We start from the raw sequence: 19210 nt of genomic DNA, 5'->3' as shown, positions 1-19210 counted from the left end.
CACTCTACAGGAGAGAGAGGACCTCACTAACCATAAAGGCTTACACTCTACAGGAGAGATAGGACCTCACTGACCATAAGAGCTTACACTCTACAGGAGAGAGAGGGAATCCCACTGATCATAAGAGCTTACACTCTACAGGAGAGAGAGGACCTCACTAACCATAAGAGCTTACACTCTACAGGAGAGATAGGACCTCACTGACTATAAGAACTTACATTCTACAGGAGAGAGAGGGAATCCCACTGATGATAAGAGCTTACACTCTACAGGAGAGAGAGGGAATCCCACTGACCATAAGAGCTTACACTCTACAGGAGAGATAGGACTCCACTGATCATAAAAGCTTACACTCTACAGGAGAGAGAGGGAATCCCACCGACCATAAGAGTTTATACTCTACAGGAGATATAAAGAGAGGACCCTGCTAACCATAAAAGCTTACACTCTACATAAGATAGAAAATTTAAGAACCACAGCTTCATGAGAAAAATGCCCAAATACTAATCATGTAGAATAAATAATAAATTATATCAAATGGGCCATAGCAGACATGTCTGTGGGATAATCGCTAGTCAATACTAAACTACCATAGAAAACATGCGATCAAAGAACTCCCAACAAAATATAATGAAAAATAATATAAATACTTTATTAAAGTCACATATAACTCGGTATTACAGGCCAGGGAGGGAAGTATGAAAACACACAGGTCACAATATGCACTAGGAAACGGCCAGGGGTACAGGCATGTGGACCAGAAGAATGAAGATATAAATATCTATGGTCCCAAAGGACTACTACAATCAAGCCATAGCAGGGAGCAATACCCAAATATACAATTTTACAAAAGAATCAACTAAAGGGTTAATGCTATAAACAATGTAACATAATTACCTGCACAGGCACAAGATCACTCCTGGTCCACAGCGTGCACCCACCCCAACGCACGTTTCGGCGAAATGCGCCTTTCTCAAGGGGTAACAAGTGAGGGGAGGTGACGCACTTAAAATAGAGACCATCCACCAATCCCTGCTCGGTACCGCAGCTGAACGATATCAGTAATAGCCACATAAACTCAAGGAGTGATGTCATGAATACATAATCACGCTGTGTTGTCATAGTAATAAGTAGCGCATCTGCGACCTGACAAATAGAGGTGAGACAACGCCATCTTTACCACCTCATATCCTGCAGCCGCCATCGCTGGATGGCATCCACCACTGATGACGCGTACATCACCCAGGCAACGCGGGACGCCGAGCGGCGCTGGCGTCTGACGTCAGCAGGGAGGGACTAAGTCCCTCGCTGCTAGGCGATGGTAGACGCCGGAAGCCGCACAGCGAGCCGAGCACCGCGGCGCGCACGCGTCAAGGTGGAATACATCCAACTGATGGATGTTACAGCGGGGCAGACGTGAGTGGCAATGTTATTGAACGCGGAAAAGAGGAACATCAATCTGACATCAGGACTGTCACTACCCAAGATACAAAATCAGAAAAAATACTTATAAATAAACATACAGAATATATAATGACAATAAATAGTGCTACATGCAGATAAGAAAGTGACAGTACAATAGACATAAATCCGATGTTTGAAGGCAAATTCAGATGTTCTGGCAGTCACATCTAGTATAAAGGCGCGACTAGTCCATCCAACACTCCATAGAATGTCCAGAAAAATTGGTTGAAAAAAGTGCACCGAGCAGAAAGAACTGGATGATAACTAAATAAAAAATATAAAAACAGTTAAAAACAATGAAGACGCCACAGAGTGCACATCAACAGTGGAAACCATGTATAACCTCATACAGTGTAGGCCTATATGAGAGTAAGAGATAGAGAGACTTACTCATATAAAAGGGACAAAACTAATGGTCTCATTTAACCCTTTGGGCTGGACAGTGTCCAGCACCCAGGTCCACCTCGTCTCACAGCGGGCTAATTTTTGACTCAAATTGCCTCCACGGATCCCGGGAATGATAATATCAATTCCCCTAACCCTTAGGAGGGAACTGTCACAATTATGGTAAATTTTAAAGTGACGTGGTATGGTCCTGAGCATGGCTACATCACCAACATGGCCGGCTGCCGCCTGGATCCCCAACACATGCTCACGCACCCGCACCTTCAATTGGCGAGTTGTCATGCCAATATATATTAAATTGCAGGGGCAAAGAGCAAAATAGACTACATAACGTGACTCGCACGAAATCTGTTTTCTAATGTCATATATCCTGGTACCTGCAGAATTAAAGAAGGTGCGAGTGCGCTCAATGCTGGGGCATGCGACACACCGGCCACAAGGAGTGCAGCCACACACAGGACGACCCACGTCCAAAAACGTCGGTTTAATTTGACCCTGATAGTGACTGTGTACGAGGTGGTCTCGCAGGTTCCGTGAGCGTCTAACTGTGACACTGGGGGTAGCGGGCAAAAGTTGATTCAGAACCGGATCAGTCTGGAGGATTGGCCATGCTTTTTGAAGACAATTCTTCATTCTTGCAAACTGTGCGTGATAATTCGTGATAAACCTGATTGTGTGATTGGACTTGGGGGTTTTGTTTTTATACAGCAGCAATTGCCGAGTGGAATGTCTCGCTCTGTTATATGCTCGCTTGATAGAGCGTCCACTATAACCCCTATCACGAAATCTCGCACTAAGATCCTGAGCTTTGGCCTTAAAATCTCTATCATCAGAACAAATCCTGCGAAGACGCAGGAACTGTCCGATCGGAATAGAATTAATCAGAGGCTTAGGGTGGGCAGAGGAGGCATGAAGCAACATGTTAGATGCGGTCTCCTTTCTGAAAATGGTGGTCTGCAATACATCCTCAGAGTCCCTCCATATCTTCACGTCGAGGAAATCAATGCTATCCACATCATGATGATATGTGATGTGGATATTCTTGTTATTCAAATTAATCGCCTCCACATATGCAGCCAATTGTACTTGATTCCCCTGCCAGATCAGGAATATATCATCGATGTACCGTACCCAAAATGGGATACGGTCCATCGAGAAGCCCTGATCTGGCAGGGGGAGGTCCCTCTCCCACAGCCCCAGGAACAAGTTAGCGTAAGCCGGGGCAAAAGCCGCTCCCATGGCAGTGCCCTGGAGCTGCAGGAAGAAGGACCCCTTAAAAGTAAAAAAGTTGTGTGTAAGGGCAAAGTGAAGGAGTTCCATAATCAGGTGGATGATCCCCATGGGTAGATTTGACATATCCAGATAGAATTTAGTTGCGGCCAGGCCATCCTCATGTTTGATGTTAGTATACAAAGATTCCACATCACCTGTTACAAGATGTGGAATCTTTGTATACTAACATCAAACATGAGGATGGCCTGGCCGCAACTAAATTCTATCTGGATATGTCAAATCTACCCATGGGGATCATCCACCTGATTATGGAACTCCTTCACTTTGCCCTTACACACAACTTTTTTACTTTTAAGGGGTCCTTCTTCCTGCAGCTCCAGGGCACTGCCATGGGAGCGGCTTTTGCCCCGGCTTACGCTAACTTGTTCCTGGGGCTGTGGGAGAGGGACCTCCCCCTGCCAGATCAGGGCTTCTCGATGGACCGTATCCCATTTTGGGTACGGTACATCGATGATATATTCCTGATCTGGCAGGGGAATCAAGTACAATTGGCTGCATATGTGGAGGCGATTAATTTGAATAACAAGAATATCCACATCACATATCATCATGATGTGGATAGCATTGATTTCCTCGACGTGAAGATATGGAGGGACTCTGAGGATGTATTGCAGACCACCATTTTCAGAAAGGAGACCGCATCTAACATGTTGCTTCATGCCTCCTCTGCCCACCCTAAGCCTCTGATTAATTCTATTCCGATCGGACAGTTCCTGCGTCTTCGCAGGATTTGTTCTGATGATAGAGATTTTAAGGCCAAAGCTCAGGATCTTAGTGCGAGATTTCATGATAGGGGTTATAGTGGACGCTCTATCAAGCGAGCATATAACAGAGCGAGACATTCCACTCGGCAATCGCTGCTGTATAAAAACAAAACCCCCGAGTCCAATCACACAATCAGGTTTATCACGAATTATCACGCACAGTTTGCAAGAATGAAGAATTGTCTTCAAAATGCATGGCCGATCCTCCAGACTGATCCGGTTCTGAATCAACTTTTGCCCGCTACCCCCAGTGTCACAGTTAGACGCTCACGGAACCTGCGAGACCACCTCGTACACAGTCACTATCAGGGTCAAATTAAACCGACGTTTTTGGACGTGGGTCGTCCTGTGTGTGGCTGCACTCCTTGTGGCCGGTATGTCGCATGCCCCAGCATTGAGCGCACTCGCACCTTCTTTAATTCTGCAGGTACCAGGACATATGACATTAGAAAACAGATTTCGTGCGAGTCACGTTATGTAGTCTATTTTGCTCTTTGCCCCTGCAATTTAATATATATTGGCATGACAACTCGCCAATTGAAGGTGCGGGTGCGTGAGCATGTGTTGGGGATCCAGGCGGCAGCCGGCCATGTTGGTGATGTAGCCATGCTCAGGACCATACCACGTCACTTTAAAATTTACCATAATTGTGACAGTTCCCTCCTAAGGGTTAGGGGAATTGATATTATCATTCCCGGGATCCGTGGAGGCAATTTGAGTCAAAAATTAGCCCGCTGTGAGACGAGGTGGACCTGGGTGCTGGACACTGTCCAGCCCAAAGGGTTAAATGAGACCATTAGTTTTGTCCCTTTTATATGAGTAAGTCTCTCTATCTCTTACTCTCATATAGGCCTACACTGTATGAGGTTATACATGGTTTCCACTGTTGATGTGCACTCTGTGGCGTCTTCATTGTTTTTAACTGTTTTTATATTTTTTATTTAGTTATCATCCAGTTCTTTCTGCTCGGTGCACTTTTTTCAACCAATTTTTCTGGACATTCTATGGAGTGTTGGATGGACTAGTCGCACCTTTATACTAGATGTGACCGCCAGAACATCTGAATTTGCCTTCAAACATCGGATTTATGTCTATTGTACTGTCACTTTCTTATCTGCATGTAGCACTATTTATTGTCATTATATATTCTGTATGTTTATTTATAAGTATTTTTTCTGATCTTGTATCTTGGGTAGTGACAGTCCTGATGTCAGATTGATGTTCCTCTTTTCCGCGTTCAATAACATTGCCACTCACGTCTGCCCCGCTGTAACATCCATCAGTTGGATGTATTCCACCTTGACGCGTGCGCGCCGCGGTGCTCGGCTCGCTGTGCGGCTTCCGGCGTCTACCATCGCCTAGCAGCGAGGGACTTAGTCCCTCCCTGCTGACGTCAGACGCCAGCGCCGCTCGGCGTCCCGCGTTGCCTGGGTGATGTACGCGTCATCAGTGGTGGATGCCATCCAGCGATGGCGGCTGCAGGATATGAGGTGGTAAAGATGGCGTTGTCTCACCTCTATTTGTCAGGTCGCAGATGCGCTACTTATTACTATGACAACACAGCGTGATTATGTATTCATGACATCACTCCTTGAGTTTATGTGGCTATTACTGATATCGTTCAGCTGCGGTACCGAGCAGGGATTGGTGGATGGTCTCTATTTTAAGTGCGTCACCTCCCCTCACTTGTTACCCCTTGAGAAAGGCGCATTTCGCCGAAACGTGCGTTGGGGTGGGTGCACGCTCTGGACCAGGAGTGATCTTGTGCCTGTGCAGGTAATTATGTTACATTGTTTATAGCATTAACCCTTTAGTTGATTCTTTTGTAAAATTGTATATTTGGGTATTGCTCCCTGCTATGGCTTGATTGTAGTAGTCCTTTGGGACCATAGATATTTATATCTTCATTCTTCTGGTCCACATGCCTGTACCCCTGGCCGTTTCCTAGTGCATATTGTGACCTGTGTGTTTTCATACTTCCCTCCCTGGCCTGTAATACCGAGTTATATGTGACTTTAATAAAGTATTTATATTATTTTTCATTATATTTTGTTGGGAGTTCTTTGATCGCATGTTTTCTATGGTAGTTTAATAAGATAGAAAATTGCCAAGTGACTCTGGAGATGGAAAACGACTTTGCCATACAAACGATGCTTCTCTTGTAAACACTGATCTGTGATGGCCCCAGGTACTGACCACCACTGTGCAAGGTATGATAATAGACTAGATTATCCTTTACAGGGTGGCTTGCAAGGAAATGCAAAATGATGCTAACCTGCTCTCTGATGCTTCAGCAGTGCGGGAAATGGTGCTGGGCAACTTTTTTTTGTGAACCACAAATTTCAACATGCTCAAATTTACATGAAATCAGCAAATTTGACTCAAAATGAATCCTCCAAGGATTGATCCTCTCATCTCTAGTGTGGAGTTAATTAATGGCTTGATTTATATAACTGCAATATGGTTGTATTGTCTGGGACACTATTACTGACAAAAAAATAACCTTTTAAAAATAATAAGAGCATATTAAAAATTCATTATATTAAGATTTACCAAATCTTTAATAAAAGTAATTTTCAAAGTGAACCTATACTTCAAGTGTATCTGCCATCCACAAACAGAGGATGAAAGGGTTAGTCCACTACTCTGATATGAATGAGCTATCCTTAGGAGCTGGTAACAGCTGATCAGTGGTGGAGCAGCTTGTTGTACCCCACTTCAGTAGTAGACTTTCCCTATGGTGGCCATTCATATTAAAGGGCAGGTGACCAAACACTTGTTCAACAGACAAACAGATATTTCTCTGCATGCAAATGCATGCTTGATTTGGCCAAGGGTTCATATATTCTATATAGGGACATTGGTTTTGGCCTCAGGTTCAGTCACCCATAATGTGCATGGCCACATTTAGCCATTTGGTGGGATTATCAAATAGCCTTGGCAATCTATTTAATTTCAAAATTATACACTTCCAATAAATTAGGTTTTTTTTACATCAACAAGATCCATAAGGCATTGTGATTACATGACATTATGAATGGAACCACCCATGATATTAGTGTTAACAGACCCTAAGATCTCAAGGTTTCTTCCCGGACAAGTAGGGCAAATTACACCATTCTTATGGTTCATGCATAATCCAGCTCTTACTTTTTACAGCTAGAGAGACCCAATGACATCTCATGGAGATTTGAGACTGTTCATGGCTACGATATATAAATATAGGATGAACTTTCTGTTTAGTGAAACAGGTTTTTAGACTAACTGTAGATGTGAGTTCTTCAAAGCAAATTTTGTTTTGTCTAATAGCACAGTCATCAAATTGTAAAGTCTCCAGGAAAAGCAAAATGTTATGGCTCAACATTTTTGGTAAAATTACATATGCTTACATTGAGAGGGGAATCACAGTTCTTGTCGTGTTGAAAATCTTTATTGACCACTTCACTAGTACTTGAACTTGTATAAGGTACATCAATTCGGCCCTATAGGAAGAAGAAACAGTGTATTAATTATCTCAGAGCTTACAATGTTTATGATTTATCAGTGGAAAAGATGACAACTGATAATAAATAATTGATTATTAGAGATACCTGAAAATATTCAAGTGGAAATGATTTCTACTAGAATATTACAAAACTCCAAATTTGCAAGAATGTAATTATTTTGTAATTCACTTCTGCGCTAAGGCTAGTTTCACACTAGTGTTTAGCCGAGCTGCGGACTTACTTTGTGAAACTCCGCCATCTGCTGTGGCTCTTCCTTCAGCTCCACATACGGCTGCATGCAGTGTGCGCACCCTATCTTTAAAATTGGGTATGCAGGCCATGCCACTGTATGTGGAAGTCACTGCATGTGTCGCTTTGATGGTGCGATGACCTGCACCGAATGCAACAAGTTGCAATTTCGTGCAGATGCCGCACCATCAAAACGACGCATGCGGAGGCATCCGCATACAGCAGCATGGCCTGCGTACCCAATGTTAATGATAGGGTGCGCACGCTGCATGCAGCCATGGTCGGAGCTGAATGAAGAGGCGCGGCAGTGGGAGGAGCTTCACTGAGGAAGTCTGCATCCCTCCGCAGCCCGGCTAAACACTAGTGTGAAACTAGCCTAACTCAGCAGAATGGGACCCAGCAACCACCATTTTTCTGAACCATAAAGGGCCATCAAAAGGGCTGAAGAATAAAAAAGAAAACTCGCTTTAGGCTATGGTCACAGAGTGAGCTTTTGGTGAGTTTTAGATGCTGTAGAAATTCTGAACCACTTCTGCATTTATTATTACATTTAGGTTACTTGCAGTTGTTCATTGCGTTTTTGAGTGCATTTTATTGCGTTTTCGACACTGCATTTTTTTTCTCTTTTTGGTGTGTCATGCTTTAAATAAAAGTGCTTTATTTTGATACATCCTACTGTTTGGTTTTTGAAAAACTTTATTGATATACCTGGGTGCAGATTACGTGTGATGTTGTGAAATTGGATTTTGGGCTCCCCCGGTGGCCACTGGTGGAATTGAACTGGTGTGCATCATCCCCTCTGTTCACCTGTTTCCATCAGGATGTGGGAGTCGCTATTTAACCTTGCTCCTCTGTCACTTCCATGCCGGTCAACATTGTAATCAGAAGCCTTTCTGTGCATGTTCCTGCTGCTAGACAACTCCCAGCTAAGTTGGACTTTAGTCCTCGTTTGTTTTTGCATTTTGTTCCAGTTCACAGCTGTAGTTTCGTTTCTGTGTCTGGAAAGCTCTTGTGATCTGAAATTGCCACTCTGATGTTATGAGTTAATACTAGAGTCTTAAAGTAATTTCAGGATGGTATTTTGATAGGGTTTTCAGCTGACCATGAAAGTGCCCTTTCTGTCTTCCTGCTATCTAGTAAGCGGACCTCAATTTTGCTAAACCTATTTTCATACTACGTTTGTCATTTCATCTAAAATCACCGCCAATATATGTGGGGGCCTCTGTCTGCCTATCGGGGAAATTTCTCTAGAGGTGAGCCAGGACTATATTTTCCTCTGCCAGGATTAGTTAGTCCTCCGGCCGGCGCTGGGCGTCTAGGGATAAATAACGTAGGCAACGCTACCCGGCTACTGTTAGTTGTGCGGCAGGTTTAGTTCATGGTCAGTTTAGTTTCCATCCTTCCAAGAGCTAGTACTGATGTTTGCTGGGCTATGTTCTCTTGCCATTGAGAACCATAACAGTGTGATTTTGATGACTTTTCCCCATGGAAACAAACTTAAAACACATGTGTATTTTTTTCCTGCAGATTCTCAGCATCTTATGTAAGTCTATGGGAAAGAACTGCAGAGAAAACTCAGCATATCCGCAAAAAAAATGAATGTGCTGCGGATTTGAAACATGCACCTGAGGTGTCTGCGCAGCATTACAAAGAAGAACAATGGGCATGAGATTTCTATAAATCCCATCCCATTTGCTTGATCTGTAAGTCGCTATATTTTTAATTCAGCAAAAATACGCAGTGTAAGAAATTCACCAAAATCTAATTTTGGTAACATAACCTTACTACTCATCTCACTGGCCTCCCTGCTCTACTGACATCCTCTGACCACTCATGCTAGGCCAGAACATCTAGCTCTGATGAGTACTGGATGACTCTGTGCATGGGTGCAAGGTGACTACAAGTGAAGAGCAAATATACTCGTTGCTCGGGTTTTCCAGAGCACACTCGGGTGATCTCCGAGTATTTTAGTGTTTAGAGATTTTGTTTTTGTTGATTCAGCTGCTTGATTTACAGCTATTAGCCAGCCTAAATACATGTGGGGGTTGCCTGGTTGCTAGGGAATCCCCACATGTAATTAAGCTGTCTAGTAGTCGCAAATCATCTAGCTGTGGCAAGGAAAATGAAATCTCCGAACACTAACAAATACTTGGAAACTACCCGAGCGTGCTCGAGAAAACCCGAGCAACGAGTATGTTCGCTCATCACTAGTGACTACACATGTTTGACCTTTCACAGATTTGCACAGAACCGCACCAGGCCTCATCAGAGCCAGAAGTCGTGACCTAAGGGTATGTGCACACGTTGCGGAAAGGTGTACGGATTTTTCCGCACTGATTTTGGTAAATTCACAGGAAATCCACAACATGTGCACATAGCCTCACAGGAAGAGACTCAAGTATTCAGTATACAGAATGGTGATAAGAAGATGTGTTGAGGACCATAAATGTGACAATGAGGAAAAGTGGACCAGGAGAGGTATACTGTAAGGTATAAGTAGTTTTTTTTTTCATTTATCAAAACTTACATTTATTAGGCTCTAGGGTCTTCAGAGACTCCAAGGAGCAATAAAGGACATTACAGTAGCATAGAATAATTCTCTGCAAATGATAGGGTATAAGCACTGGCACTTGCTTTTAATCCTCAAGGGGATGCAGGTAGGAAAAATTGGATTTGTGCGCTGACTGTTAGAACTAAATATCTAGTAATTGTGTATCACTACCGGATTTGCAAATATTACTGAATAAAAGGATGATAGTGATACACAATGCACAACTGTATGCAAATCAAATTTCTTGGAAAATATTGCAGGTGCAGGCAAATTTGAACTTGCCTCATCTGCTCATCTCTAGTGAATATCATTAATCACTGAAGCAAAAAGACCATTAGCACTTAAAATTGAAAGTGTCAAAAGGATGAAAAAGCAAAAATATATTAAGAAAAGCAGGCATAGTTATAGTACATGCAAGGGTCGCAATCGTACCCGAGCCCTGGAGACTAGGGGTTTACAAAAGGTCTCTTTGGCCCATATGAAAAGACTATTACTATTAAAGACCTGTGATAGCTGGCGGACCTGTTGGGAGATTTTGCATTGGGGCCCACAAGCTTCAAGTTACTCATTTAAACATTTAAAATAAAAAGTGGTGTGATAGGATGAAAATAAATATATACATTGAGAATGAACACCAAGCGGAATTTTTCTACCAGAAAAACTTGCCACAAGATCTCGGTGAACCCGCTGAAATCCCACAGCAAAAGCATCATGGGTTAAATTTTGCACCGACAGTGATTTTCTTAACTGAGTTGTAACTTGCTGTGGATTCACGGGGGGAATATCTGCCCCACAAATCCACAGCATGTGGATTACAGCTCAGTAATATCTCTCTTTATCAATTATTGATTACACTGTCTTCTCCATAATGCTGATACATAATGCAGATTGGCTACTCCTTAGTGAGGTCTTCTATACCCTCCATGTATCTCATTTTGGGTGCTGTAAACCAGACACCGTGCGCTACCTGTGTGTGATCAGTGCCCTATACAAGCCTATCTTTGTGTGTAATTTTAATCCTACGCAATCACCCCCTCCATGAACAGGTAGGCTGTGAGTTTTTGTTTCATCAATATTTTGCACCTGTGCTGCCTCCGTCTTTATTAATCCAAACACAGCTTTGAAGCATATAACCATACAAGGTACTGATAAAAATTATATACCTTTATTCATATGCATTAAAAAGTATACAAAAAACAGTGCCAAGTCATTTCTTGACTAACAATAATTTACACAAAACCAGAGTACATACAATGAGGAAAAATGGGTGCACCCACTAAAATGTGCTGCACCATGGAAGCAGCATGGGTCCTTGGATGGAGGGTATCAGAAGACTCATAATAAATCAGTAATATTCTAAAGTGCTTAGTGCATAAAGTGCCAAAAAGATTCAAACTACCTCATTATAAGGTGAGCACATCAATACCCCATCAAGAAACAATGTTCCCATCAAAAGTTCTTACCCATGCTTGAGTCCACGTGCACGCACCCGCGCCCCAACGCGCGTTTCGCCCTCGGCTTCCTCGGGGGGCGACGTTTTTCTGTGTATTTGATTTTATTTACTCTGTCTTTATTAAGTGGGTTTGCTGCATCCTGGGAGTGCATTAGTTTTTAACACCTGGACAAGTAGGTATTGTTGCCCTTTTTTTGCCGTATAATTTTTTTGGATGAATTTTAGTTAATCTTTCTGCTACTTTGCTTTTCATTTTATGGTTGTGAACACAAATCAACTTTATTTAGTGGGTTTGCTGCATCTTACATTAGTTTTTAAGACAGGAGCAGTTAAATACTGTTGCCCTTTTTTGCTGTGTTAATATTCACACCCATAATAAAACATTTTGTATAAAATTATGCAATACTGTACAAAACGATAGTAATACATCAAAGAGATAATATTCAAACAATAGCAGAAAGACAAAGGGATAATGTGTCCGGGAAAGATCCAAAAATGTCAAGAATTTATTGTTAGCAGTTTTAGAGAAGGGAAAGTGCCGATCCTACTTCAGTAGCAGACATTGTTGTTTTTTTCTGCATTATAAGCAGAAAAAAGGCACTTTATTTTCATATTTACATTAAAGACTCATTTTTTTAGCTATTTTATTGTGTGTTTGCAAATGTTTCCTAATGTGTTGCTGTTCGATTTCCATTAGTTTGCGTATTGAGACATTTGGCACCCTACTCTCCATTAGCTGAGGCACCTTCTTCTCTAGTTAGGCATTTAAAATGTAGTCATTGCCATATATCTTACTCAATGGAGAACTGCAAGCCATGCATACAGAAGGTGACAGCTAAGCTTCTTACTTTGAGTTAATCATAGTGTCACTGACGCTTATCACACTCAAAATATCAACTTATTGAAAAGTATAAACCAAGAGCCCATTTCATTAGGTGCTTATATACTTAGACTGAGGGCTCATTTCCACATGCGAGAAACACATCCGTGTCTCGCATGTAGAAACCAAGCTGTGGCGCCGGCACTCCAGAGCGGAGCGTGCGGCCGCATAGGAACACATGGAGCTGCACGCTCCGCTCCGGAGTACCGGCGCCAGAGCTTGGTTTCCACACGTGAGACACGGACGTGTTTCTCGCATGTGGAAATGAGCCCTTACACGTACATCATTCCCACTTTCTGCTTCCAACATTCATGTTTTCACAGACCTTCTGTGCATCAATTATGTCTGACATTGTGAGAGATTGAGCTTTTATAATTATGGCTGCCAATATTATTGCTAAAGAGTATTTACAAATTGCATTCAGAAAGGGAAGCAACAAACAACCTCAGGGTATGTGCACACAACATTTTTTTTTAGGCTAGTCCATTCCAAAACCAGCCAGAAAATGCGATAACTACGGTAAATGCTCCCAAAAAATGAACACATGCATCTCTATGTAAGAAGCACTTGCTGTTCTTACATGTTATGCGCCTTTTGAATGTTTTTACTCTGTTTCAACTTTACAAAGATGCCAAGTGGTTAAAAGAAATCACCTTCCAAGTGTCAAGCATTATGAGCTACGAAAATGCTCTATATATTACCAAATAGGAAGGCCCCAAGCAAAAGCTCAATTATTATTTTAGCTTATTGCCAGTGATTTTGCTTCAACAGTGAAAAAAAAGATGATCTAACATGCTGAGAAAAAGCAAAAATATTCATTAGTGGCCAAACAAAACTACAAAAGCAATCAGGAAATGACCATTAAAATGCTAAAAAAAAAACATGCTTCAAGAAAAAAATGCATTTCCTGAACTGGCTACAACGTGAAAACCTTGTAGGGTTTACCGGTCTGAAAAATACATTGTGTGCACAAACCCTTATATAAAAGCAAAACCTATAGAAGTGATGCTAAAAAAATCCCCAAATTTCCCCAAATACTGTACTTTTTACCTTTCGCCCACTAATACTTCTCGTTCTCTCCCAATGGCAATCTAGCAGTAATGTTTTTTCTACTCCCAGTCAGCTGTGATTGATGATCATGGCAACCAGCGCACATCAGTGATGCCAGTCTTCTTGGCTTATTTTATGTGGAATTGGTTTGGCATGCCTCACTGCATATTAAAGGATTGTTTGGAACTTTAACATTGATGACCTGTGCTAAGGATAGGTTAATCAATGTTTAATTGGTTGGCTGTGTTACCAGGTACCCCAGCAGTTCCTGGTGCTGAACTGCTCAGTTGCAAAGCTGCACAACATATCTGCCCCCTTATACGAGTCAATAGCGGGAAAATGTGCAGCACCCAGCCACAGCCACTATTCCATTGTTGGAGCTGTGCAGCTCCGCAACTGAGCAGTTCCAGCCACCATTGGCTTCAGGCACAGCAGATCGACTGGTTGTCAGGTGTTGCAACCCCACTGATCAGACTCTGATGATCAATTTTATTCAATAAGGCAGTGCAGATGTTGATTTTTTTTCAGTGACTGAGTCGAATGTGTGAAAAAAAATTATATTATGCACTAGTTTCCTCCAGAAATTTGATGAGACTCTAACTCAAGTTTGTGGATGTGCAAAAAAAAACTGGATGCCGTACAGAGCCACAGTATAGCATCCTATTTTTATGGAAACATTGCACACGGATGACAACTCAGAACAAAAATTGTCCCATTTTTCTGCACGGTCATGTAATCCTGCCCTATGTTCAATACCGCCCCTGAGACTCCATCGCGACCACACCCGTGAGAGCTACAGACATCAACACTGAAGCATTTGCAAAGTACAGAAAGCAAAGAGCCGAATATAAGTTTTACATGATTGCTATGTTTTCTGTAGTGGAAGAAATGAGTGTTACTTGTGAACGCTAATATTAAGGACTTCAGTTAGAATAACTGGAAACAAAAAAGCGCAAAATAGTGTCTTATCTGGTAACCACGTTGTGACAGTCACAACTCTGATGCAAGCATGTAAAGGCTGCTGTATGACCAACAATGGGATACAATGTAATAGATGAGGAATACAGTGGTTCAGAATCTGTTCTGCTGATGGTCCAAAAGTATGATCACACACAAAGATGAAGCATGAAGTTTATTTTGTCAATGGATTTCAAGGTTTACAAACCTCTTCATCAGATTAAAACCACAAGATTATTGACAAATTAAACTTCATTCATGCTTCATGTTTGTGAGCGATCATACTTTTGGACCTTTGGCAGTGCAGAGGACTGAGGACTTGTGCCACTGGGATGATGAAGAGATATGGGGGTATCCAAGGAGAATATCTACTTTCAGGATTGTCTTTATGATGTTTTAATGCTGTGTATGAACTATCATTTTGGAGAATATCTCTTCTAGGACTGACACTAGAGGTGTTTAACAATGTATGTGAACCAACATTTTGGGCCTGATTTAACTAGAGTGGTATTTTTCATTCCGGTCATGATGAGTGGGCGTGCTGGAGTCAGATAATTCTGATTCATGAAGATGTGTCCAACTCTTAATGAATCAGGAGAGCCAAGCGAGTGGCATATACCTGAGTGTGCCTCATCACAAATCCTATTCCTGACTCTGCTTGAGCAAGATTTGTGATGCACTAAATACTTTCACTTGTCATGCATTTGACGAGTAGGGGTCCCAAACCCCCGCCCCACCCCAATTCAACCCACTTTGTCAGTTTTGGATGATAATGGTGTGAAAATGGTAAAAGTTGCATAGTTTTAGCACAGCCTCCAGTTGCTAGAAAATATCCAACTTTTCAAATCTTTCTATGCCAGAACACTGGTGAAGCAACTTTGATGAATCGTGCCCTTGGCCTCTATATTTTGAATATTATTATATATTTTCCACAAGCCCAAATTATCTACATATACATCAGAACATGACCAACAAGTAACAGTCCATTTTTTGGTTGAAATTATCCATAAGCGCCACCTGTAGACATTACAAGATAAGTTGCTATTTTTTTTTTTTGGAGGTGGGTGGGTACACCGTTATTGGTAATGCATGTTGATATAACTAATTATGTCTCATGTTCTCTTAAGGCAGTATTATTCTGCTTTCCGTTTTGGCAAAAATGCTTTCAACCTTAAAGAGTTTGAACACTTAAAATAATTAATAAAGATGCAATATCTTGAAAAGATTTCTTTTTTCATATTCTCTTTGCATGCACCATACTATTGAGAAGCATAAGTGCCTTTTCTCAAAGTGAAATACTGCAGAGTACAATAATTTTGACCTATTGAGCATTTGTAAAGACCTTTTACTCCTGATAAAATAACCCATGTTGCCCTCTAAATATTTTTTATTGGTGCTGCATTTGGAAAATGGTTCCACTTATAAGCAAATATGCTCCGTCCGTACACAGAAGAAACAAATGATAATTATTGATTTTTGCCAATAAGTAGGGTAATATCTTAGGTCACACATATTTATTATAATAGCATCCCTACTGATCTCTAAAAATGGAGAGAAATTGCTCTCCGGCTTTTCTTCCGGACAAGGCACAGTTAAAGATAAACTTTTACAGAAACTATTAAAATATGCTTTGTTCTAACAAGAGGTCAAGAAAGGCTCCAAATAGTTGGGTCTACAATATGATTTGATTTTCAAAATTGAATATTTGTGTTCTAAATATTGTTATAATTTTGATCATAAATCATTGGTTTTATGTAAAAGTATGAGATTTTGGAATAAGCAAGTTTTAGGAAAAAATGACATCTTCCTCCCCTTTCAGAAATCTGTACTTCTCTGCCTCTTTTCTATAAACCAGTTCCTATAAATGTTTCAGAGACCTTTTCAATGACCAAAAGAATACATAGTGTAAGCCTGAGTTCACACGAGCGTATAAAAAATCGTTCAGAGTTGCATCCAGAAAAGTGGGATGATTTTTTTCACACTTTTGTCATCCATGTACAGTCCACATGCAATCCGTTTTTTTTACAAGCAGAAAAAATTTATAATTTATAAGACCATAAAATTAGATGCTGTTCCGTGGCACCGTTCGGAATCCAATTTTTTTTCTCACACCCATAGTCTTGAGTGAAAGAGTCTCATCTGATTTTTAGAGGATAATCATGCATGCTGATTTTTTTTTTCACATTCAGATTGAGTCAGTTAAAAAAATAGCCTCTCTGCACTGCCTCATGGGAATAACATTGGTCCAAATGAGAACAATTTTTGCCGATACAACTAGGACAAAAAATACAGTCGTGTGCACGATCTCTAACACAGTGAATAATGTAGCTGCAGTACCTATTTTGGAATATGTTTATGACACTGCAAAGCAGCAGGCAGTAAAACTCTTTCAGCTCTAATCCCAAACTGAAAACACTTTGAATTTTTCAAGGTGTTCAAAGATTACACGTTTTCAAACAGAAAAAAACTGCTTTTGGAAACAGTCCTTCCTTGAGGAGCTTCTGGAGGAACATTTCTACTGTTTCCTAGAGTGGTTAAGAATACTGTAGTGGTTGAAGTGTTTCAGAAGAGTGTTTTTTTCCTGAAGCATTTTTCAAACAATTTTGATTTGACAATGGCCAGTTTAGAATGAATTTCATCAGGAGCATACACTTTCTTTTCTTTTCCACCATACAATTAAATGCTAAAGTTAAAAAAAAAAAAAAACACTAAAATCACTGAACATAAGAATAGCAAAGTGGTTTTCCAATAGAAATTTAATACAAAGGGTCTTTTGAGTGCTTTCTTAAGTGATGTTTCAGGTGATTTTTGATACAAACCATTTAAAAAGCTCCTAAAAGACTCATTATGTACAGAGTTCTACATCTCAACAAAAATAGACTATGCAGTCTGTCTAAAGAGAAAGCATTTACAGAGGAAAAAATACCTCAATATATGGATTATGCAGAAAATTTAGTGCTGCACTACTTTTATTAAACATAAGGATGAATGACCTCGGGGAGATCAAAACATCCAACACCGTGGAGACACCATCACGTGTTTCTCAACGCAGTGATCCAGATCACTGCCCCCATCCCTAAAGGGAAATATGCAAATGCATGTAGAAAAGCCGCGGAGACACCATCACGTGTTTCTCCACGCAAGCAATGAATAGCCAGGTCTTTCACCGGGAAGGAACAACCACGGGAAGGGCAGCATCCAAGAAAGGAAAACCACCTATGCCAAAACATGGTATCCATCCACAGACAGCTGTTTCGGGGTATTTGCCCCTCATCAGTGTGGAGTAGGAAACTGGCTATTAGCTCCTAATAGCCAGTTTCCTACTCCACACTGATGAGGGGCAAATACCCCGAAACAGCTGTCTGTGGATGGATACCATGTTTTGGCATAGGTGGTTTTCCTTTCTTGGATGCTGCCCTTCCCGTGGTTGTTCCTTCCCGGTGAAAGACCTGGCTATTCATTGCTTGCGTTGAGAAACACGTGATGGTGTCTCCGCGGTTTTTCTACCTACTTTTATTAAAAATATAGACATCTCCCAGAAAGCTTTAATCGGACATGTGAAGAATAGGGATGAGCTGACCGATTAATGTTTGGGTTCATCAAGTTGGAAAGAACTGTAGTCTAAAGTTTGATTTGGATACCAGAACCCTCAAAGAAGCCAATGCGGACTCGCACTTTGCTGCTGTAAAAGGGCAGTAAAATGGTCGCAGTAAGCAGTAGGGGTCTCTCTATCTCCTTTTCTCCCTCTCTCCCTTTCTCTCTCGACAGTTCTCCCAGAAGTCAGAGAGATGTCCATGTTTCGAGTTCAGCACATTCGGACATTAGATGTCTGGTAAAAACCTCGAACTTTACAGTTTGGGTTGGCTCATCTCTAGTGAAGAACTTCTAGTCTCCAAAGCTTTATTTATCTTAACATGACCATTTTGGAGATACTACTAATCTCTACTGTACCCCAGATTAGGTCTGTTTTCGCCATGGCAAAAAAAATAAAAAAAGCAAAAAACAGGCATCACTTCCTTGAGCCATTTCAGCTACCCCAGTAAATATAACAATTATTATGGTCTGCGCAGGGTTAAACTAAAGTTCATTTAGATAGAAAGTATTACTTCTGTCCGGTTCTTTAATCTGTGGGATGCAAGTAGTTGTTCTTAGGGATAAAGCAGACTGGACAATGGGTGTCCACATTTATCTGAGTGTTCATAAAAGTATCTGATTCCAAATATTAGGTATTTGTGGTCCAAAAGAACATTCTGCTGTAAAGACCCGAATACTCATTAGACTAACAATGGCCGAAAACATCGATAACTGCAGGATATCATCTGAAATCGAAAGTTTATGGGGGCTTCAACTCTGCCTGGACAGATGATATTGGGGAGGAAAAGAATCAGCTGGCATGTTGGGTTTCCGAAGACCAATACTTTTGTGCTGTGTAAAATTGCCTATCTTCTTGCAGCCTACAAAGTTATTCTGATTGCTCTGTGTACAAATAGTGCAAGTTACATTAGGTACCAAAGAGATTTGGAAAAGTGGCCACAATGAGGGCCTTGGCAAATTTCCAATTTTGCCCTAATAGTAGCCCTATTAAAACATATTTTTCAGTTCTCAGTGCTTGGCTTATTTTTCTCTTCTCTGCTATCTGAATGTATACTCTCACATTTC

General features: G+C 41.2%; 1 protein-coding gene across 1 annotated transcript in view; it reads right to left on the bottom strand.

Moving 5' to 3' along the window:
• The window catches only part of LUZP2 (leucine zipper protein 2), a 1211598-nt gene that overhangs the window by 117918 nt on the left and 1074470 nt on the right, over positions 1 to 19210 (bottom strand). Inside the window, exon 10 of the mRNA XM_077288026.1 lies at positions 7316 to 7408. Coding sequence (XP_077144141.1) covers positions 7316 to 7408 — 93 coding nt within the window. The remainder of the gene's footprint in view (positions 1 to 7315; positions 7409 to 19210) is intronic.

The sequence above is a fragment of the Ranitomeya variabilis genome, chromosome 2 (assembly GCF_051348905.1).
Source record: "Ranitomeya variabilis isolate aRanVar5 chromosome 2, aRanVar5.hap1, whole genome shotgun sequence".
Lineage (NCBI taxonomy): Eukaryota > Metazoa > Chordata > Amphibia > Anura > Dendrobatidae > Ranitomeya > Ranitomeya variabilis.
This window is presented reverse-complemented; position numbering and strand designations above follow the sequence as displayed.